We start from the raw sequence: 20,301 nt of genomic DNA on the forward strand, positions 1-20,301 counted from the left end.
TTACAGGGCGATGTTTCCAAGCACTTTCAGGCTGAAATAAAGGCTGTTTTCATTTACAATGCCTAGTATGTAGGGTGACCACCTGGCTATTGATCTGTTGCAGGACAGTAGATGTGATTTTGCGGGACAATGCGAGACACGTGAGACAGATAAATTTGTAAATTAAAATGTAAATAGTGATTTACACTTGTTGGCAAACTTGGCATACGAGCCGATTAATGTTTCTGCCGGTGGGTGCCCACACTACAATGTTGCGCTTATGGCAACATTAAATCCTGGAGTGAAGAAAATTCTAGATTCACGGCTGCACATGCAGGAGGACAAATTTTGAGCGCGCAGATGTAATATCTGAGCGAGAGCGCGGGCGCGTCCAGTTAACTACCTGTGAGCGGAGATTGCTCGCGCATTTGATGCGCTCTCGACATTTTTCATTATAACAACGCCATAGAATCCGCATTAAATGAACTATAAACGTGAGAAGAAAGTCGTGTCTGAACGTCGCAATTTTGTATTGGTTAAAACAAATGGAGAATATCTCGTTTTTCCGTAGGTGCTCGACCATTTCCGTGTGTGGCGCTTGATCGCTGCCGTTCGTTGGAAATATTTGCCATCAGAATGGATGATTACATGCTTTAAATCATCGATTTAGGCAGCTTTGAGCAGCTCTTGAGGTTCTTATCTAGTATGTGAGATGAAATCCTTGCTGGTGTAGTTGTGTTTACTGACTCAGTTGATGTCCACTCTCTCTATGATTGCATTGGTTGGTTATTTTCACAGCTAGAATATGACGGCTGCACAAACAGATTTTTAAATGCCAGTCATAGTTTTTATTATATTTCTTACTGTTGTATTGTAATTTCAGGGATAAAAAAAAAAAAAAAACTACAGACGTAAATGAAATGCTGGACACTACTTAAGTCTTGCGGGACGCGGAACAAAGCTCCCAATTTCGGGACTGTCCCGCGAAATGCGGAACGGGTGGTCACCTTACTAGTATGTCTATTTAATGGCTGCGGGTGCGGGGCGGGGCGGGTTGTAAAAATAGATACAGTGGTGCGGGGCGGGCTGGGGCGGGCCAAATAATTTCATAAAAGCGGAACCCGCGGGTTGGAAAAAAAGCCGACCCGCGCATCACTAATAGACTGTAAAAGCTTTCTACGGGTATCGTGCTTTCTTTTACTGTCTATGGTGTCGTGCTTTTATTTCTGACTTTTTATTTATTTATTTTATATTGAACACGATCAACAAAATGTACATTTATAATGGCAGCCATAAGTGAAAATAATTAAATAAATAATAAAGCAAGGCATACCAATACAACTTGGTCTTTTCATTCATCGTTTTGTTTACATTTATGGATACACAATGTAAACAGAATCAACGTTACGTTAATGAAATATCCTGCTTTTTGTCATTCAATAACATTACAAATGCAGATAAATTCTCATTTTCATCTCAATTTTCAACAACAACAACAACAAAAAATCTGTTTCCTAATTATATTAAATTATTAAAGGAAAAGTAGCCATAATTGGCAAACATTGTTTTATTTTTTCAGCACATCCTCAATTTTTTTTTTAATCTATGTTTTTAATTTTTTTTTTTTTTTTTTTTTTTTTTTTACAGTGGCCTACTAAATGGCTTTCTTGACATTAGAACCAAAATGCTAAATAAACAAAATAGCAAGTGAACATGAATACATTTTAATGTCACAGTGTTAGTGGCACAGATGATACAAAATGTGTTTTATTTTTGTAGTTGTATTTTTTTTTTTCCTCAAGACTTCACATACATGCAGTTTTACACACAACTGTACAAGTGGAATTTGGTTCTGATTTACACAGAATAAAATACATATGTCCTCTGTGAAGTATCAAAAACAAACAAATGACATAAAAAGGCCATCTAAGGAAGAGTGAAAGGCAAAACCAGTTTTAAAAGCAATGGCAAAGGGGCACTTTCAAGGTCCCTAAAAATCCAGTCATGTTTTACCAGGGTACAAGTCAAAACAAATAAAATATTAATATTTGGAATAGGCAAAAGTCAAGTGTGAAAGACAGACATCAATACAAACAGACAACTGTAGTGAAAATGAAAAAAGACATGCTTTCCAAATTCTTGCTATAACTCCAAACTATAAGAGCTCACAGGAGTTTCATCTGGAGATCTGTGAATCTGCAAGGCTAGGTTTTATGCAACAAGCAAACAGGAACAATACAGTTTTTGGCTATTTGCAAGATCTATAGTGAACGTCACTGAGTATTTCCAAGTTTACATGTAAAGCCACTAATTAGATTTAGGAACAAATTACATTTAAAACAGAAACGCAACCCCCAAAAAACAAAAAAGCACTTGACTGAATGAACAGCCAAAAATGAGAATTCAATAACCCTGAAGTAAGGAAACGATTATATTGTACAACAAATATTTCTTAAACACTGCATACAATAAAAAAGAACATCAAATGGACTATTACAAGAAAAAAAATATACAAATGAAACACAAGTAGCTAAATTTATATAGCCCATACAACATCGAAGATCTGTTTTGAGTACATATTTACCCACTGTCAAAAAAAGTTCCCTCATCGATGTCTTAAAAACCTGCTTGGCACGATTGTCAATATATACATGTATATATAAGCATTCCTTCACATGAAATGGCCAAATGTTGCTGAATAATGATCATACATAGATTCAGCTGGATCGAGTAACTTGTGTGCTATTCATAACTGACAATGACGCTGTGCTTTAATTTTATCATGCTGATATTTACTTATGATTACAAATCAGAGCAATGTAGCAAAATCAGTTTTGAGATCTATATCATGGCCATTTCATATACAACATTTTAAATACATATGCATAAAGGTATACCTTTAAACATCTCACAAGTTAAAAAGTGCCAACATTTTTTAATCTAAGAGGACCTGAGGATAAATACATAAACAAATAATAAAAATTTGATGGAAAAAACAAAACAAAAAACAAAGCCCTCAGCTACAGGAGAGAAAGCCAGTGAGGTACTCAAAAACTTTAAGGCTAAAACAGGATTGCTACCAAAGGATGGAGGAGACTAACATCAAATATTCACCAGAAATCAACTTTATAAATACTGTGGCTTTCAGAAGGATAAAAACATTCACTTTGTCATATCAACCTCCAAAATGGCACACTTCTATTACATAACAAGAACGAAAAATGGGAGATGAGGAAATCGCACCAAAGATTTTGAGGAAACCTAATGAGCTACATAATATCCAGCTACACAGGTGCTCTGATTTGAAAATATCTAGTTACATATGATGGCACAACAGTTTTTGAACATACGCTTGCTATTCCAGGTGGTGCAGGCAAGATGCTGTCTCATAGCTATATTTTAAAACCAGTATTACATGAAGGAAAATAAAAATATTTTAATGGCTTTTCAGAAACTGATCAACTCAGTTTTGAACATAATTTGATAAATTTCTTCTTTTAACTAAAGCACACTAACTTGCCCATAGCAAGCATTCAGTTCAAGACAGCAGAAACCATTTTTTTTAATCTTCAAGTTATATGAACTTGCATAGATACAGTGCTGGACTTGTAAATATGTTTAAGCCAAACAGTCTTGAAACCAGTGTATAATCCCAGCCAGAATTACAGTGACTGTTTCAAAAATCCAAAATGATGCAAGAGATGCAAACTGTACTACCTGATTAAAAAAAAAATACAATTCTAAGAGTTCAACTTTCAGTGTTGGGGAAAGTTACTTTTAAAAGTAATGCATTACAGTATTGTGTTACTCCCTAAAAAAGTAACTAATTGCATTTTACTTTTAATGAAAAGTAATGTGTTACATTACTTTTGAGTTACTTTTTCTCATCTGTTTGTTTGTTTTTATAACAACAAAAAGTTCTATTTTTGGTAAATGTAAAGGTCCTTTCACACCAAAAGTGAAATGAATAAACCTCCGACTGAAGAAATGCAAATTCACACCTGTACAGTAGAGGGCGCATCTCAAACAAACAAACCTTTCAGCTGTGCTGCCATTCTGAATACAGAAAAATAGGACGCAGAGAAGAAGTAAATGAGTAAATGCATGCTCACATATAGTCTAGAACTAGTCTAGATTACCCATCATGTTTACTGAGCGCACACAACACCTCTGCACTTACTCCTGATTTTTCTCAACCTGGAGACCGGAGAGCTGTCAGTCAAGAAATGAGAAAACAAAGTAACTTGCGTTACTTATTTGAAAAACTCACATATTTTGTTGTAAATTTAAAAGTAATGCATTACTTTATTAGTTACTTGAAAAAAGTAATCTGATTACGTAACTCATATACTTGTAATACGTTACCCCCAACACTGTCAAGGTTAGCTGGGGGGGGTTGCAGTATTTTGACAGTTCGCATTTAGATGTTGGGTGTTCAGATAAGCTTAAAGTGTCATTTGAGTGACACTTTCAGTGGATCAATATTTGGCATTGTAAACTCACACAACAGCCCTGCTTTGGAATCATATTCAGGCTTAAAATCTAGGGACGTCAGTGACACAATCTCAAGGCTAAAAGTTGTGTTTAACTGCACTGAGCAAATATCTCCTGATGACATCAACAGCCAAAATCTGCCAAATCAAACTAGGTTTGTCTATAGTTTTAGACTGAAAGACAGTGGGCCCTATTTTAATGATTTAATGACCAGCACGCCCATGGGCGAACAGATGGCCGTGAGTGCATTTTGTATTTAAACGTGGGCGCTACACGCGAAAATGATAAATGCGTCGGGCTGAAACTAGTAAAAAACACTTGCGTTGCGCCTGGCATCACATTGCATGGGGTGTATGATAGGGCCCAATGACTTGACATGAAAAGGAAAAAAAAGTGCTATCAAAAAGTTTTGAATCTACAATTTAGCGTTTCATGAACATGTAAAGTAGTATTAAGCTGTACATTTGAGCCAAAAAAAAAAAAAAAAAGAGAAATCTATGCTTTTAAAGTGAGAGAAAAGCCCCTTATCTGTGCAAAACAAGTAATAAAGAATAGGCCGTGTGACTGAAATGCTACTATGCACATAGAAACAGACAAACAAACTGGATATATTTTCTGTTAGAACAGAACCCTCCATAAGAGCCACATATGCGAAAGATCCACAAAAGAGTCAAGCGCCTGGATGGAACAGCACCGTGCTCCTTCGGTAACGTCTCTTTTGTTACTGCGCTAAGGGAACCCCCACCTGTCGAATCCTCCACCTAAGCAAGCAGCAGGCTCATGAGGTCTGCTTTAGTCTCATCAGGCCTGTCGGGATGGAGCCTACTCAGCTAGCTGTGACAGTAACCGTGGCGTGAGATGGCTCTGCGCAAGTCCCACCGGTTGATGAAGAGCTCGAAGGCGGAGGAGGAAAAGAAAAACGATTAAAGGAGATGACCGGAATTCCTCGTACAGGGACTGCTCACGCCGAGATGTTAGGTGGGTAAAGGGTCATCGTCGCCTTTACTGCACTTGCACTTACAGCACAGCACGAATGGTGTGGCTAGCAGCAAGAACGGAGAGGCTACCAGTAAGAGGAGGCCGAAACCAGCAAAGATTCCAACAACCTGCGGAAAAAGAGATGAAAACGCCATGAGTGTCAATGATAAATAAGCGCCCACAAAAAAATATTTTTCAAAATTTTCAAAAAATGAAAAATCTACTTTCAGACATTTTATTCTTTTATTCTACTTTTTGCATTCATGTTGGTTTCATATTAGTTTGGAAAAACTTTTTAAGCCATTTTCAAGACAAGACTAAATTTAATGTCATGTGATTTAACCATCAAGTAAAAACTAATAATATATATTAATATATTGATATAATATAATTTTAATATATTAATATATTTTATTAGTTATATTATTATATTATATTATATTATATTATATTATATTATATTATATTATATTAATATAATATATATATATATATATATATATATATATATATATATATATATATATATATATATATATATATATATATATATATATATATATATATATATATATATATATATATATATATATATATATATATAAAATTCTTTTTATGACAAGGCAAGGTTCAGGTTAGTTAGTAAAATGTCATGTGGTGTGATTGACACAAAACCTTTATTTTTAATAAAAACTTACTTTATATAAAAAACAATTCAATAAAAAGTCAAGACTTTTATTCTTTTAACGAGGCTATAACTTCATTATATCAGGACATACTGATATTTTTTGACTTTATGCCATTCATATATTGACTTTATGTCATAATATATTGTTGAATACATGAATTTTTTTTGTTTGTTTGTTTGCATGCATGTATGTTTGCATGTGGTCACTTTCAAATATAATTGTGGGTAAATTATGACAGAATCTTTACTTTTCATTAAACTTTTCCTTAATATATTGAGTCGGTAACACTTTATTTTACAGTGTTACATGTAGTTACTATAGTAATAACTATAAATTATGCATAATTACACGCAACTAACTCTAAACCAAACTCTAATCCTAACCATAACCCTATAGTAAGTAAATGTAGTATGTAAAATGTCACTCGGTGCTTAAATTTATAATTACATTCTAAAAAGGACACCTTAAAAAAAAATAAAAAAAAAAAAAAATTGTAAACTTGAGACATTTTCACAAACTGAAATTTTCACAAGATAAATAAATGTTAAGATTTTTTAGTAAAAGCAAGACAATATATGATCAAATTTGCTCCATCTCACCATCATTTCTAGTACTCTTTCTACTCATCAATAAAAGTAAGAAAAGGAACAGAAATAAAATAAAAAAGGCCAAAAATGTTCTGATGCTGCATCATCTTCCACCACATAGGGGCGTCATATCCTTAGAATTTATAACTGTTACAAAAGGGAACAGAGATTCATCTTATGAAAAAAAAAAAAAAAAAAAAAATATGTATATATAGAACATTATGGGCCAACAAAATTACACATATTTCACATCACTGTAGGAGCACCATGTAAAACTGATTTTCTCTGGATGAAAAACAATTTCTGAATTCTGAACAGGGAATAGGATACAATAGATCTCTATTCCTCTATGTGGAATCTTCTCAGCATTCCGAAAATGACAATACCCATTTATCATGGGACAAATTTTTCCGTTGCACACTATTTCTGTTTCTATGTAAATTTACGTCCATTGTCTCTTTTTATCAGAGCTCTCATGTGGAACGGCATGAGAGGAGGAGCACAGAGTGGAATTGAAGAGAGTGAGGTTCAAACCTGGGACCGGCAGCTCAGTCTTTACTTATTCATAAAGAATCAAATATCTGATGCTGCTCGGCTAAAGCGTTGTAAAATGCAAACTTGTGCAGCCAGAGCAGAGCCATTGCGCTCTTACAAAGCTTAATATGACTCACTCTTCCCTGCAGAGCAACAGATGTCTTTGTGCAAAAGTACTGAAAGATATCCATAGCTTCAGGGCCATGTCACCTTTTCGACATTATGTTCAGCATATTAAATGATGAGTGTGTGAACAAAGTCTTTCTGAATTCAAGGTTCAGAATATGAAACTGTCATTATTAGTCGGGGCCGCTAGCCTCGTGGGCAGTGTGCTGACATATAGCGCCTTTGCGCTTAGGGGCGACCCGAGTTTGAGTCCCGGCTTGTGGACCTTTCCTGATACTCTTTCTGTCCCAATTCACATCCTGTCTATATACTGTCCTATCATAATAAAAAAAGGCAAAATGCCAAAAAGTCAATCTTTAAAACAGCCATTATTATAAATTTAAAAAGAAATAATGCTAAATTAATACTGTAATTAAAATATTATTTTTACAATGTTTGTGGAATTGTTGTGGGGTGTACTCATTTTTGCATTACCCCAATTTGAGTAAAACTGAAAAATGTGTAATCTATAAGTTATATTATTAACCTTACTTTTATGTTATAAGCTAAAAAGATGTTATATTAAACTTAGTCTTGTCAACATTTTGGAAATTGTTTTTGTGTTCATTGAGTTATTGTTTAAAATGTTACTTTTCAAATGGGGTGTACTCATTTACACTGAGCTATAATATATATTATATATATATATACATATATACATACACACACACACACACACACACACACACACAAAGTTGGTACGGAGAGTATTCAGACCACCTTAAACACACAGCACCCCATATTGACAGAAAAACACAGAATTGTTGACATTTTTGCAGATTTATTAAAAAAAGAAAAACTGAAATATCACATGGTCCTAAGTATTCAGACCCTTTGCTGTGACACTCATATTTAACTCAGGTGCTGTCCATTTCTTCTGATCATCCTTGAGATGGTTCTACACCTTCATTTGAGTCCAGCTGTGATTATACTGATTGGACTTGATTAGGAAAGCCACACACCTGTCTATATAAGACCTTACAGCTCACAGTGCATGTCAGAGCAAATGAGAATCATGAGGTCAAAGGAACTGCCTGAAGAGCTCAGAGACAGAATTGTGGCAAGGCACAGATCTGGCCAAGGTTACAAAAACATTTCTGCTGCACTTAAGGTACCTAAGAGCACAGTGGCCTCCATAATCCTTAAATGGAAGACGTTTGGGACGACCAGAACCCTTCCTAGAGCTGGCCGTCCAGCCAAACTGAGCTATCGGGGGAGAAGAGCCTTGGTGAGAAAGGTAAAGAAGAACCCAAAGATCGCTGTGGATGAGCTCCAGAGATGCAGTCGGGAGATGGGAGAAAGTTGTAGAAAGTCAACCATCACTGCAGCCCTCCACCAGTCGGGGCTTTATGACAGAGTGGCCTGACGGAAGCCTCTCCTCAGTGCAAGACACATGAAAGCCTGTATGGAGTTTGCTAAGATGGTGAGAAAAAAGATTCTCTGGTCTGATGAGACCAAGATAGAACTTTTTGGCCTTAATTCTAAGCGGTATGTGTGGAGAAAACCAGGCACTGCTCATCACCTGTCCAATACAGTCCCAACAGTGAAGCATGGTGGTGGCAGCATCATGCTGTGGGGGTGTTTTTCAGCTGCAGGGACAGGACGACTGGTTGCAATCGAGGGAAAGATGAATGCGGCCAAGTACAGGGATATGATGGACGAAAACCGTCTCCAGAGTGCTCAGGACCTCAGACTGGGCCGAAGGTTTACCTTCCAACAAGACAATGACCCTAAGCACACAGCTAAAATAATGAAGGAGTGGCTTCACAACAACTCTGACTGTTCTTGAACGGCCCAGCCAGAGCCCTGACTTAAACCCAATTGAGCATCTCTGGAGAGACCTAAAAAATGGCCGTCCACCAACGTTTACCATCCATCCTGACAGAACTGGAGAGGATCTGCAAAGAGGAATGGCAGAGGATCCCCAAATCCAGGTGTGAAAAACTTGTTTCATCTTTCCCAAAAAGGCTCATGGCTGTATTAGATCAAAAGGGTGCTTCTACTAAATACTGAGCAAAGGGTCTGAATACTTAGGACCATGTGATATTTCAGTTTTTCTTTTTTAATAAATCTGCAAAAATGTCAACAATTCTGTGTTTTTCTGTCAATAAAAATGTGCTGTGTGTACATTAATGAGAAAAAAAAGAAAAAAAATGGCTGCAATATAACAAAGAGTGAAAAATTTAAGAGGGTCTGAATACTTTCCGTACCCACTGTATATATATATATATATATATATATATATAAATAAAAAATAGCCTTTTCTGCATGTTTCTCTCAGTTCCTAATGACATCGCTTAAAGGCTTTTTTTCCAACACTGTGTGTGCTGATTTTTGAACCATAAGAAAACATTTTTTTCAAAGCTTTTAAAAAATGCATAATGGAAAATGAGACTAATGAGCCTTATGTTGAAAAATGTTTGTATATGCCTTTATTCCAAGAACGAGGTTGATGTTTTCTTAGTATTATTATTATTATTTTTTTAAATCAGCCTTTTTAGATGTTATATTCTCCTATCATTATTTAGTCTAATAAACAAAACACAAAGGGAGGTGGGAGTACCCGAGTTGGCCTTTTAAGATGTGCTAGTATAAACTTCTCTAAATACATGGCTGATTCTACTACTCTTCTCCATCATTTGATGAATAATTTTAGTGAATGTTCCAAAGTGACCTTCTTACATATAATTTGCTGTGAAACAGCAGGTATCACCTGCTCGAAGCAGACAACCACTTACTACTTCATGAATAAACACTTGTGTCTGAACGGATGCCTATGACTCTGTCACATGCAGATGCACGTGCACTCATTTTGAACACGGCAGAGAAAAGAAAATGTGGAAGAAAACATGTGCTTCTTCCCGTGAGCACCCACCTGCGTTCTGTGCCAGATCACCGAGGCTCTGGAGTGGCCTAATTTGTTCCGGCAGGGTCCTTTGTCATAATGGATCAGGAGGAAGTCGTCCTGTCAAACACACAACGTTACAAGAGGCCGGTCATTATCTACTGTATGTGGGTGTTCGGAACAGCTGCGTGAAGGACACTGTTGCATTTACGACCTTGATTGAAGGCCTAACACACCATGCACATGGCCAATAAAAATACAGTAAGATAGCAGCATGATGTTAAGAGTGTTAAGCGGAGATATTTTGAGTACTTACGTCCAGAGACTCCAGGCAGTACCAGCAGAAAGCATGCTTGCAGTTCTTACACATCATCTGGGCACAGCCCTCGTCTCTTTCTATGTAGACTTTACATTTGGGACAGCGTTTGATGGGGGCGTCATCATCATCAGCCTTAAAGAATGAACTAAAAAAAAGATAATCATAAGAGTTAAAATGATTAGGGATGCAGCAATGTATTGGCCAATGATCGGTAATGGCAGATAAAAGCAATTATTTTCACAGCCGATAGTCAGGGACGATTATATCCCGTCAATCAAAAGTGGGTGGGAAAACGTGTCAGACTGCAACTCATACAGTATGTGAAGAAAATGTCCTTGTGTTGAATTTAGGGCTGTCAAAGTTAAAGCAAATCACCCGTAGTTCAAGCCAGGGTTGTCAGGTATGCATTTTTTCCCTACATCATTATTTACATTTATATCTTTATGTACATTAGTGTACCTCCCATCTGAAAATTGTACAGAGCTTTGTGCTTTGTTACGTCTGATAAGAAACAAAGTCTCAGCTTTCAAATTCGGTCTATTTTATCATGAAATTCAAACAATAAATGGTGTTTTGATACTCTTAAATGTGACAGATCACTGTAGTATGGAAGCACGTTTCCACCACTAAATAAAAAAATAAAAAAGGTAATTGCGAACTTTTTAATCTCACAATTCTGACTTTTTTTCCTCGCAATTGCAAGATTTAAACACAAATCTGAGAAAAAGTCAGAATTGCACATTTATATCTCATAATTGTGAGTTTATATCTTGCAATTCTGAGAAAAAAAAGTCAGAACTCTAAGATAAAAAGTCGCAATTACCTTTTTTATTTCATGACAGAAACAAGCTTCCATTCTTTAGCGCCACATTTCAAGCAGAAGTGCGAAGCGCAAGTCTTTTCTTCCACTTTAATAGCATGATAAACATGCATGAACATCAGAAGGTATGTTGAAAGATACAGTACAACTTACTGAACTGAATCATGTCTCATGCAATCGCTCAATCTGTGTTTCAACTGTATATACACATCAATAAAACAGCTTGTGACAATATGAAACAATGTTGTATTTACCTCAGGAAAGTTATCCAACATTCACAGTTCATTAGTCAGTTCATTAGTCAACACTAGAGAGGAGCTTATTTACTGTTAATTATATATGTATGTTTGAATATATTTGTCATGAAGACAAGTGTTTAATGAAACTACTTTATGTGCAAATGAGTAGTACACAAACACTTCATTAGTTAAGTGTAATTATTATATCTGAAAATAAATAGCGGTTGAATATAATAGTTTGGGCTCTGTTGTTAATTTTAACCCTTTAATATTATAGTAATGTACCAAATGAGAGGGTTCCCTGTATAGTTTACACTACTTATTTTTCATTAAGAAAATCAAACTTGCTATCTGGCTATGGGTATCGGTGGAAAATCTAGTATTGGTGCATCTCTAAAAATTCTCCCTTTTCACAGGATGAAAAAAAACAAACAAAACATGATACTGTTACTACAGTCGATTCGTTTTCCACCCAGACAGGCCAATCTCTTTTCTATGTACTAATGTTGTGGGCCAGGGACAGTGTTCACTGGTAATGAAGAGGCTGACCCACAGGGACCGAGCTGACAAGTACAAGCCCATTCATTTCCAGGACAATTCTCAGTCTATTGATCTAAGAGAAGTGACACTGTGCAGCAAGCCTCTTTTAGCCCGTTAAACAGCAGCAGCTCCTCCTCAGAACTGCAGTGGCTGAATCTGACTCATAGTACTGCAACACAGCAGTTTAGTCAAGTACTATTAATAAATCATAATAATAGCAGTAGTAATATGATTAGTTGATTTAAGAGTACTACTGTTCAAACGAGTGAGATAAAAAAAAAATGAATACTGTTCTTCAGCAACAATGGATGAAATTGATCAAAAGTGACAGTAAGTGGCTTTTACACTGTTCTTTTAAACTTTCTATTCATCAAAGAATACTGAAAGAAACGTATCACAGTTTCCACAAAAACATTAAAGGGTTAGTTCACCCAAAAATGAAAATTCTGTCATTAATTACTCACCCTCATGCCGTTCCACACCTGTAAGACCTTTGTTCATTTTCAGAACACAAATTAAGATATTTTAGTTGAAATCCGATGGCTCAGTGAGGCCTCCATAGACAGCAATGACATTTCCTCTCTCAAGATCCATTAATGTACTAAAGACATATTTAAATCGGTTCATGTGAGTACAGTGGTTCAATATTAATATTATAAAGCGACGAGAATATTTTTGGTGCGCCAAAAAAACAAAATAACGACTTATTTAGTGATGGCCGATTTCAAAACACTGCTTCATGAAGCATCGGAGCACAAATGAATCAGCGTGTCGAATCATATGTTCGGAGCACTAAAGTCACGTGATTTCAGCAGTTTGGCAGTTTGACACGAGATCTGAATCATGATTCGATACACTGATTCATCTGTGCTCCGATGCTTCCTGAAGCAGTGTTTTGAAATCGGCCATCACTAAATAAGTCGTTATTTTTTTTTTTTTTGGGCGCTCCAAAAATATTATATTATATTTTATATATATATATATATATATATATATATATATATATATATATATATATATATATATATATATATATATATATATATATATATATATATATATATATATATATATATATATATATATATTCGCTTTATAATATTAATATTGAACCACTGTACTCACATGAACCGATTTAAATATGTTTTTAGTACCTTTATGGATCTTGAGAGAGGAAATGTCATTGCTCCCTATGGAGGCCTCACGGAGCCATCGGATTTCAACTAAAATATGTTAATTTGTGTTCAGAAGATTAATGAAGGTCTTATGGGTGTGGAACGGCATGAGGGTGAGTAATAAATGACAGAATTTTCATTTTTGGGTGAACTAATCCTTTAAGCAGCATATTAAAATATTAAGCAAGCAAATTAGCATATTAGAATGATTTCTGAAAGATCATGTCACTGAAGACTGGGGTCAGTAAATCAGTAAAATATATATATATATATATATATTATATATATATATATATATATATAAATTACATTTTTCAGTTTTTCAGTCAAATACCCTAAAAACATCCAAAGTCCAGGGCCATTGCTTGAGTTCACAGGGAGGCTATGAATTTTTCAAAATTAGTTTGAATATATAATTTACACTAAGATTCAGGCCAACTCATAGCTCCTTCAGGAAACGACAGTCTGTTTAACATGTAAATGTGGTCCAATTTGATTGCTGTCTAAAGACTGTTTCTCTCGCTCTGAGATATACTTTGGAGTTTAGGCGCAATCTCAAACATGAAATGATACAGAAATTGAGCTGTAAACTTGAAAGGCTCTTTGGAGTTTTATAACTAATGGAGTATTATTAGTGAAGCAATTCACTTCAGAGCTGGCTGAGCGTTCACTCCTGTATGACCCAAGATCAAGGATCAGAAACTCCGCTCAATGGTGCTTTCGCTTTTGAATCAAGTGTGCGTGTGACATGAATGTCAAATAACACCTGTGCATGAATCTCTGGCATACTGAGCAGAGAGCAAATCACTCTTCAACATCGAGAAGCAGAAGATCCATTCTTCGACTGAATGATGAGCATGTTCAATAGTGCAGAAAAACATAGACGGATTGTGGCATTTCATTTCAAATCTCATGTCGACTTAGCAACATCGAACATCATTACACTGTACATGCTTCATGGTGACAGCTGGATTCACATACCGACAAGGAGGGAGGACGGGAGAGTTTAAACACACATCAAAGAGACAAAACTACACTGAGGAGTAGATGCTGATGAATGAGGAGGAGAAAAGATGAGAAAGACTTTTAGTACAGGTTCAGTACAAGATAACCTCAATCGAAAGCATTTGTTTAATTTGGAGCCGTCCCCCATTTTCTTTAGAGAAAAGGGGTTACATGAGACACTTACAAAGGAAGCGAATGGTGGATTTGAAAGCAGAAATGCGAAACTTACCACCATTCAGTAGTTTGGTGTTGGTAAGATTTGTCACCAAGGCTGCATATATTTGAATAAAAATACAGTACAAACAGTAATTCTGTGAAATATTATTACAATTTAAAATAGGTTTTGTATTTGAATATATTTTAAAATGTAATTTTATTCAGATATGCTGATTTGGTGCTCAAGAAACATTTCTAATTGTTATCAATAATGTCAATACTATTATTTTCAATGCTGAAAACAGTTAATATTTCTGTGGAAAAAGAGGACTCAGGATTCTTTGATGAATAGAAAGTTCAAAAGCACAGCATTTATTTGAAATAGAAATGTTTTTTAACTTGTAAATGTCTTTACTGTCACTTTTGATCAATTTAATGCATCCTTGCTGAATAAAAATATTTATTTCTTTTTAAAAATTTACTGACCCCAAACTTTTGAATGGTAAAGTAATTTTATAAAACCCCTTAACATTAATTATTCTCTGAAAATGTGTGCATTGTTTTTAAGTTATAAAGTCAGAATTGCATAATATAAAATATCTCACATTTCTGACTTTTTTTTGTCAGAATTGTAAAATATAAACAATTGCGAGTTACAAAGTCAGCAATTAATAAATAAGTAATAAGTAAAGACACAATTCTGATTTTATAACTAGAGTTTAAATCTCGCAATTCTGAAAAAAAAAAAAAAAAGTCAAAATTACCTTTTTTTTATTTCATGCCGGAAACAAGCTTCCATAATGTTAATTGCTGCAGTCTATTTAAAATGTTTAATTAATTTGAATGAATTATTTAAATAAATATGACGTTTTATTGTTTCACTGCTGGATGAATCAGCCCTTTTGAACTAATCTCTTGACTGAATCTTGACTTAACAGTCACATGTCGCCACCTGGCATAACGATGTAATCGATACAATCGTTATTTGAAGCGCCAAGCTACTTTCCAAAGGTGATTTGTTCTATTTTGATCGCTACTGTAGACATCAGTGTTTATATCCAAACTATAAACTCTTATCCCAGTTAGGGCTAGGCGGTTATTCAGATTTTTTCGATTAATTTGAATTTTTTGTTTTGCCTCGATTTTATTATTTTTTGAATCAAGACATCGCGATTTTGAATAAAAATGTTAGCAAGTGTTCACTTAGACATGTTGACTATACAGCAATGATAACCGCATTAAGAGAAGAAAATGATCCGAGCTCATGATAGCTCCGGCACGCCTGATTAACCGCTCTCATTTGACGCTCTGAACATAGAACACATCACTGTTCTTAAGCGGCTGTTCATTCAGAAATCCGTTATTGCGTTATAAAAATGAGACGCAGGCAGTGGAATGTGAAAAAGGCTACGTTTTTAAACGTGAGCTGAACTTTTTTTTTTTTTATCGCCGTGTTTTTACAATGCCGTTTCATGGGCGAGATGATGCAAAAGATGCGAGACAAGTACAAAACCTAAACATGTCCCCAAAACATAAAAACAATAGGACAAATAGCGCAATAGAATGCAAAAACATGTAAACCTGTTTGATATTTCATGTTTGCATGATGGTGACAGGCTGAAAGCTGATGTTGTTTTCTGCATTTACAAAGCATTTGCTGTTAATAATAGCCTATTAATGGTGTTATTTATTGCTATTTTTGGCTAAGAAATATTTCTTAAATATTTTCTTATTTTATATTATTTCTGAGTATATAGGAAGTGTTTAAGATAAGTTTGTACAACATTTGTCTTCATATTTCAGGCATATTTCTGCAAAGATATTTAACAATTGTTTTACACTTTGAATGAAACTTTTTTATCCAGATTGTTAATAAAGAGAATGTTACTTAAATCATATTGTAGTTAAGTTTTTTAGGTGACTAGTTAAACAGAAAAAAAAAAAAAAAAGAAACTGAAATCGTGAATCGGTCAATCATTCTGAAAAATCGAGATTTTATTTATCGCCCAGCCCTAATCCCAGTACTTCTGTGATCATTTTAATATTTGCAACACAAACAATGATACTGTGTGGTTGGGTTAGACTGTGAAGCTTGTTTTTTTTTTTTTTTATATATACAAATACACATGACAACTACTCGTTCTGGATCAGCAGCAGTGCGAACACAGATTTAAATGTTCCATTGTGATTTTGTCAAAGGTTTAATAGACAGGCGAATCATTGCCATTTAGGAATAAGATCGTATGGATGTTGGAATCGAGATTGCAAACTTTTACTGTAATATTGGATATCGCATAGAAAAGATTAGATTTTTTCACACTAAAAACATGTCGCTGCTTATGTCTTGTAGCATTTAAAGTGCCTCAAGTTAACTCACATTTTTGAGTAAAAAATAATTTGTGACAAATCAACATTATGCCACAAGTGCTGTCATTTAAGGACAACTTGTACTGAACCTAGAACATTTCTTTAACAGGCAACAGTACCTGCTTTCTCCAGGTAGAAACGAGGTGATGGGAACGTTCTCCTGGCAGTCTTGGTCCGGGTGCCAGCTGGCCTTGCAGGCGGAACAGAACTCAAGTGTGCAAACGCTGCACCGCACCAACTGTGGAAGCGCCGTGTCAGACTCCTTCAGTTGGCACACGGCCTGGCACGTGGAGGACGGGCACCAGGTCCGGCTTGGGTCCAGCAACACCTCTGCAGGGGGGTGAGAAATGTGAGATCAGACGCAGTTTCCGTGAGTGTATATTTTAGGTTGCTTACAGCTGATGTAGGCTGACAGGTCACCATGGTTACGCCATCTGAGATGGAGGGGTAATAGGAAAGAGCAGCTTTGGCCTCATCTGCCCTCAGGAATGAGATACCAGAGATACTACGTATCATAAACTTTGCATAAATTCATTAGCTAAATTAGATTTCATTAAAGCAAAAAGCCGCATGAGGCCTGTGCGTTACAATGATTTTACCATGGCTCGCGACTGGGCACAATGGGAGGCAGAGACAACGTTCTTCAATAAATAATTTAGTAGTAGCAGCTTGTTTTAATAACTTAGGTGTTAGAAATGCTATTAAAGTGTGAGAAGTAAACAGTGCAAGTCTGACAAAACATCACGCGCACACAAGTTAATCTTACAGCTTGTTCCGCATGGTTAATGCGGGGTCGTAACCACTATAGACATTAATTAGAAATGGACAAATTATTGATGCTTCTCTGTTGAACTCCATTATGCACCGCTCAGTTTTTTGTTAGGATGACAAAAAAAGTTGTAAAAGTTACATTTTTAGGCTGATCTGCCTCAGCAGTCTAACAGCGATCATCACTGTCAGAATGAGTGAGCTGTCCAATCAAATCAAAGAAGGCGGGGCTTACTGTTCACAGAAGACAAGTGCAAATTCCAATGCGACGCTTTCATTTTAGCAGTAAAAGAGTATGTGGCGAGTAAGTAGCTAAACTACACAACATTTTTATGAAATTTCACTGTTTTGAATTGAAAACATGCTATTATTTGATTAATATGATATGATTAATGTAATTCATAACTGAATGAGATGAGACAAGAAACGTTTTGCGTTTTTTGACATATTTGGCATACAAATAAGAGTGAATAGATTTTAAGAATATATATTATTTGCAAATAGTTTAAATTGATTACTTAACTACAATAAACCTGGAACTATTACAGTTCTTATTTCTTTTTCACTATTCCCTTAAATCCCTTTTAATCTTTTAATTATTTAATTCTTTATATTTATAACCACCCCACTTCTCCTAAACTAAACATGTGAGAGCGTGTTATAATGGCTCCCGGTACCCAGATATGACAGCGGTACTGCAGTACGCTTCGCCGAAGAGCAGTAGCTGAGCATCTCTTCAGCAATCCGACGTGCAAACTACCACACATGAAACTGAAAGTTTAGCGTAACATCCTGAGGCTCAACACACAGTCGTCTTCATTAAAAGTAGTCCTATCATGACAACTCTCAGGAGAGAATATAGCATGGTAATAGATACGACAATGTTAATGTATTTGGCCTTGGAGAAATAGATCTACTAAGATGCTGCTGTTGATTATTGCTGTAGTTGTAGATTATTGCTGCTGCAAAGCAAGTACAGGAACTTGCTATTGCCGATACATATGCTGATGCACTGCTGTGCATATTAGACATAGTGCTGCTGCACAAATAGCATATATCAATTACCCATAGCAGATCTATACAGGTGGAGCTGGGGAAGGTGGAGGGTTTTAGACAAACTCTGAAAGCGCGCTGCAAACTGCTATAGTGAATGATAACCAGCCGTTTAAATGTTGTGAACGGCCAGCTCATTGGCTGCAGATGCAACATAAACCAATCAGCTTGTGCCAAGTAGTTAATGCTGTAATTATCATTAGCTTGCATTAAGGACCCATCAGCCTGCGCCATCTAGTGTTTCATGACAGAACTAGGCATCGACACTAAATTATCTTACCAGTGCTGATGTCGCTCTCTCTCCAATTGCAATCTTTGATCTTGAAATAGTCTGATGATAAATAAAATGAAGCTCACATCTTGCTTTCTTTGACGTGAACTCCATTAAATTTGCACAATGAGCGGGATTTGAAGATTACATTTATATTAGTTTTGCGGAGACGCCTTTATATTGCCAAGTGTAAATGGAATAGCGGATAGCTAAAACACATGTATGACCAGGTTTAAATAGGCCTAATTTAAGCCTAAAAACAAACAAACTAAAGGACAATTGCTTTGAAAAATTGCTTCAGAATTTAAGGTTCAGCACTATTTCTATATGCTATATATGGCTTTGATTATTGCTAATCTAATTTAGAGATGTAACTGTCCACTTCATAATGGTTTTACTCGCTCATCTGCCAGATGAATGCATAAAAGGTCTGTTAGTGACATACTGTATGGCTGTGGTTATGTAATGTGTGGTTGGGGGAAATTATGTTAGAAAGAGGACTTTCAGTAATATCTGCTGACAGACATTTTTAGCCATAGTGAGTCAGAATGGCATTTTCATCTGTCCCCATGTGCACTGTCTGTGAGTCTCACACAAACCAAACACACTCACACTTGGCCACTCCATCTGACATGACAGGCCACGCATGACTCCACATGAACTCTTGGCTCTGTTTCTGGGAGTATGGATATGTTATAACCACCATTCCACTCCAGTTTCCCAGAACACTGATGGGCTAAATTAATTCATTTTTACTCCCTCTCAATGCAAATCTCTCATTTATGAGGAATGTTGCTGCCATGGTTCTCATGTGAAAACCCTGAATACAAACCAAAGAGAAACAGAAAGGGCGGTTCACAGCATCGGAACAACTGCAATACATTTTTTCCCCTTATGTCTTTTTCAAAGTAATGTAATGCACTGGAGGGGGTGGACAGAGAATATCTCTCAAGCAAATGTTTCCTGTGGTTCAAACAACAGGAGACTATCAGAGTCCAGAGCCTGGGATCCCTTACTGATGAAAATGATGAAAGAGAAGATTCATACATCGGGCATATGGTGCAGAGCCTCAGGTCTTATCTGTTTAAGGAAGCATTCATTCTTTTGATCAAGCATATTCAATTAGCACTAGTCTAATTTACTGTTCATAAGTCTTTTAACCTTGAAGATTTCTGACTTGAAGCTACATTTGTTAAAGGGGACCTATAATGCCCCTTTTACTAGATACAATACAAGTCTCTGGTGTCCCCAGAATGTGTCTGAAGTTTCAGCTCAAAGTACCCTACAGATCATTTATTATAGCTTGTTAAATTTGCC

The 20,301-nt window shown here is 35.9% G+C and overlaps 1 protein-coding gene across 3 annotated transcripts in view; it reads right to left on the bottom strand.

Moving 5' to 3' along the window:
- Positions 1-1,718: 1,718 nt before the first annotated feature.
- rnf144aa (ring finger protein 144aa) overlaps positions 1,719-20,301 on the bottom strand; it is a 44,743-nt gene continuing 26,160 nt past the window's right edge. For all 3 annotated transcript variants that reach the window (XM_067368239.1, XM_067368238.1, XM_067368240.1), the window contains exons 5-8: positions 17,012-17,222; positions 10,588-10,735; positions 10,302-10,391; positions 1,719-5,579 (exon numbers count right to left, since the gene is read on the bottom strand). In XM_067368239.1, the coding sequence (XP_067224340.1) occupies positions 5,448-5,579; positions 10,302-10,391; positions 10,588-10,735; positions 17,012-17,222 (581 nt within the window). In that variant the 3' untranslated portion in view covers positions 1,719-5,447. The remainder of the gene's footprint in view (positions 5,580-10,301; positions 10,392-10,587; positions 10,736-17,011; positions 17,223-20,301) is intronic.

The sequence above is a fragment of the Chanodichthys erythropterus genome, chromosome 18, assembly GCF_024489055.1.
Source record: "Chanodichthys erythropterus isolate Z2021 chromosome 18, ASM2448905v1, whole genome shotgun sequence".
Classification (NCBI taxonomy): Eukaryota; Metazoa; Chordata; class Actinopteri; order Cypriniformes; family Xenocyprididae; genus Chanodichthys; species Chanodichthys erythropterus.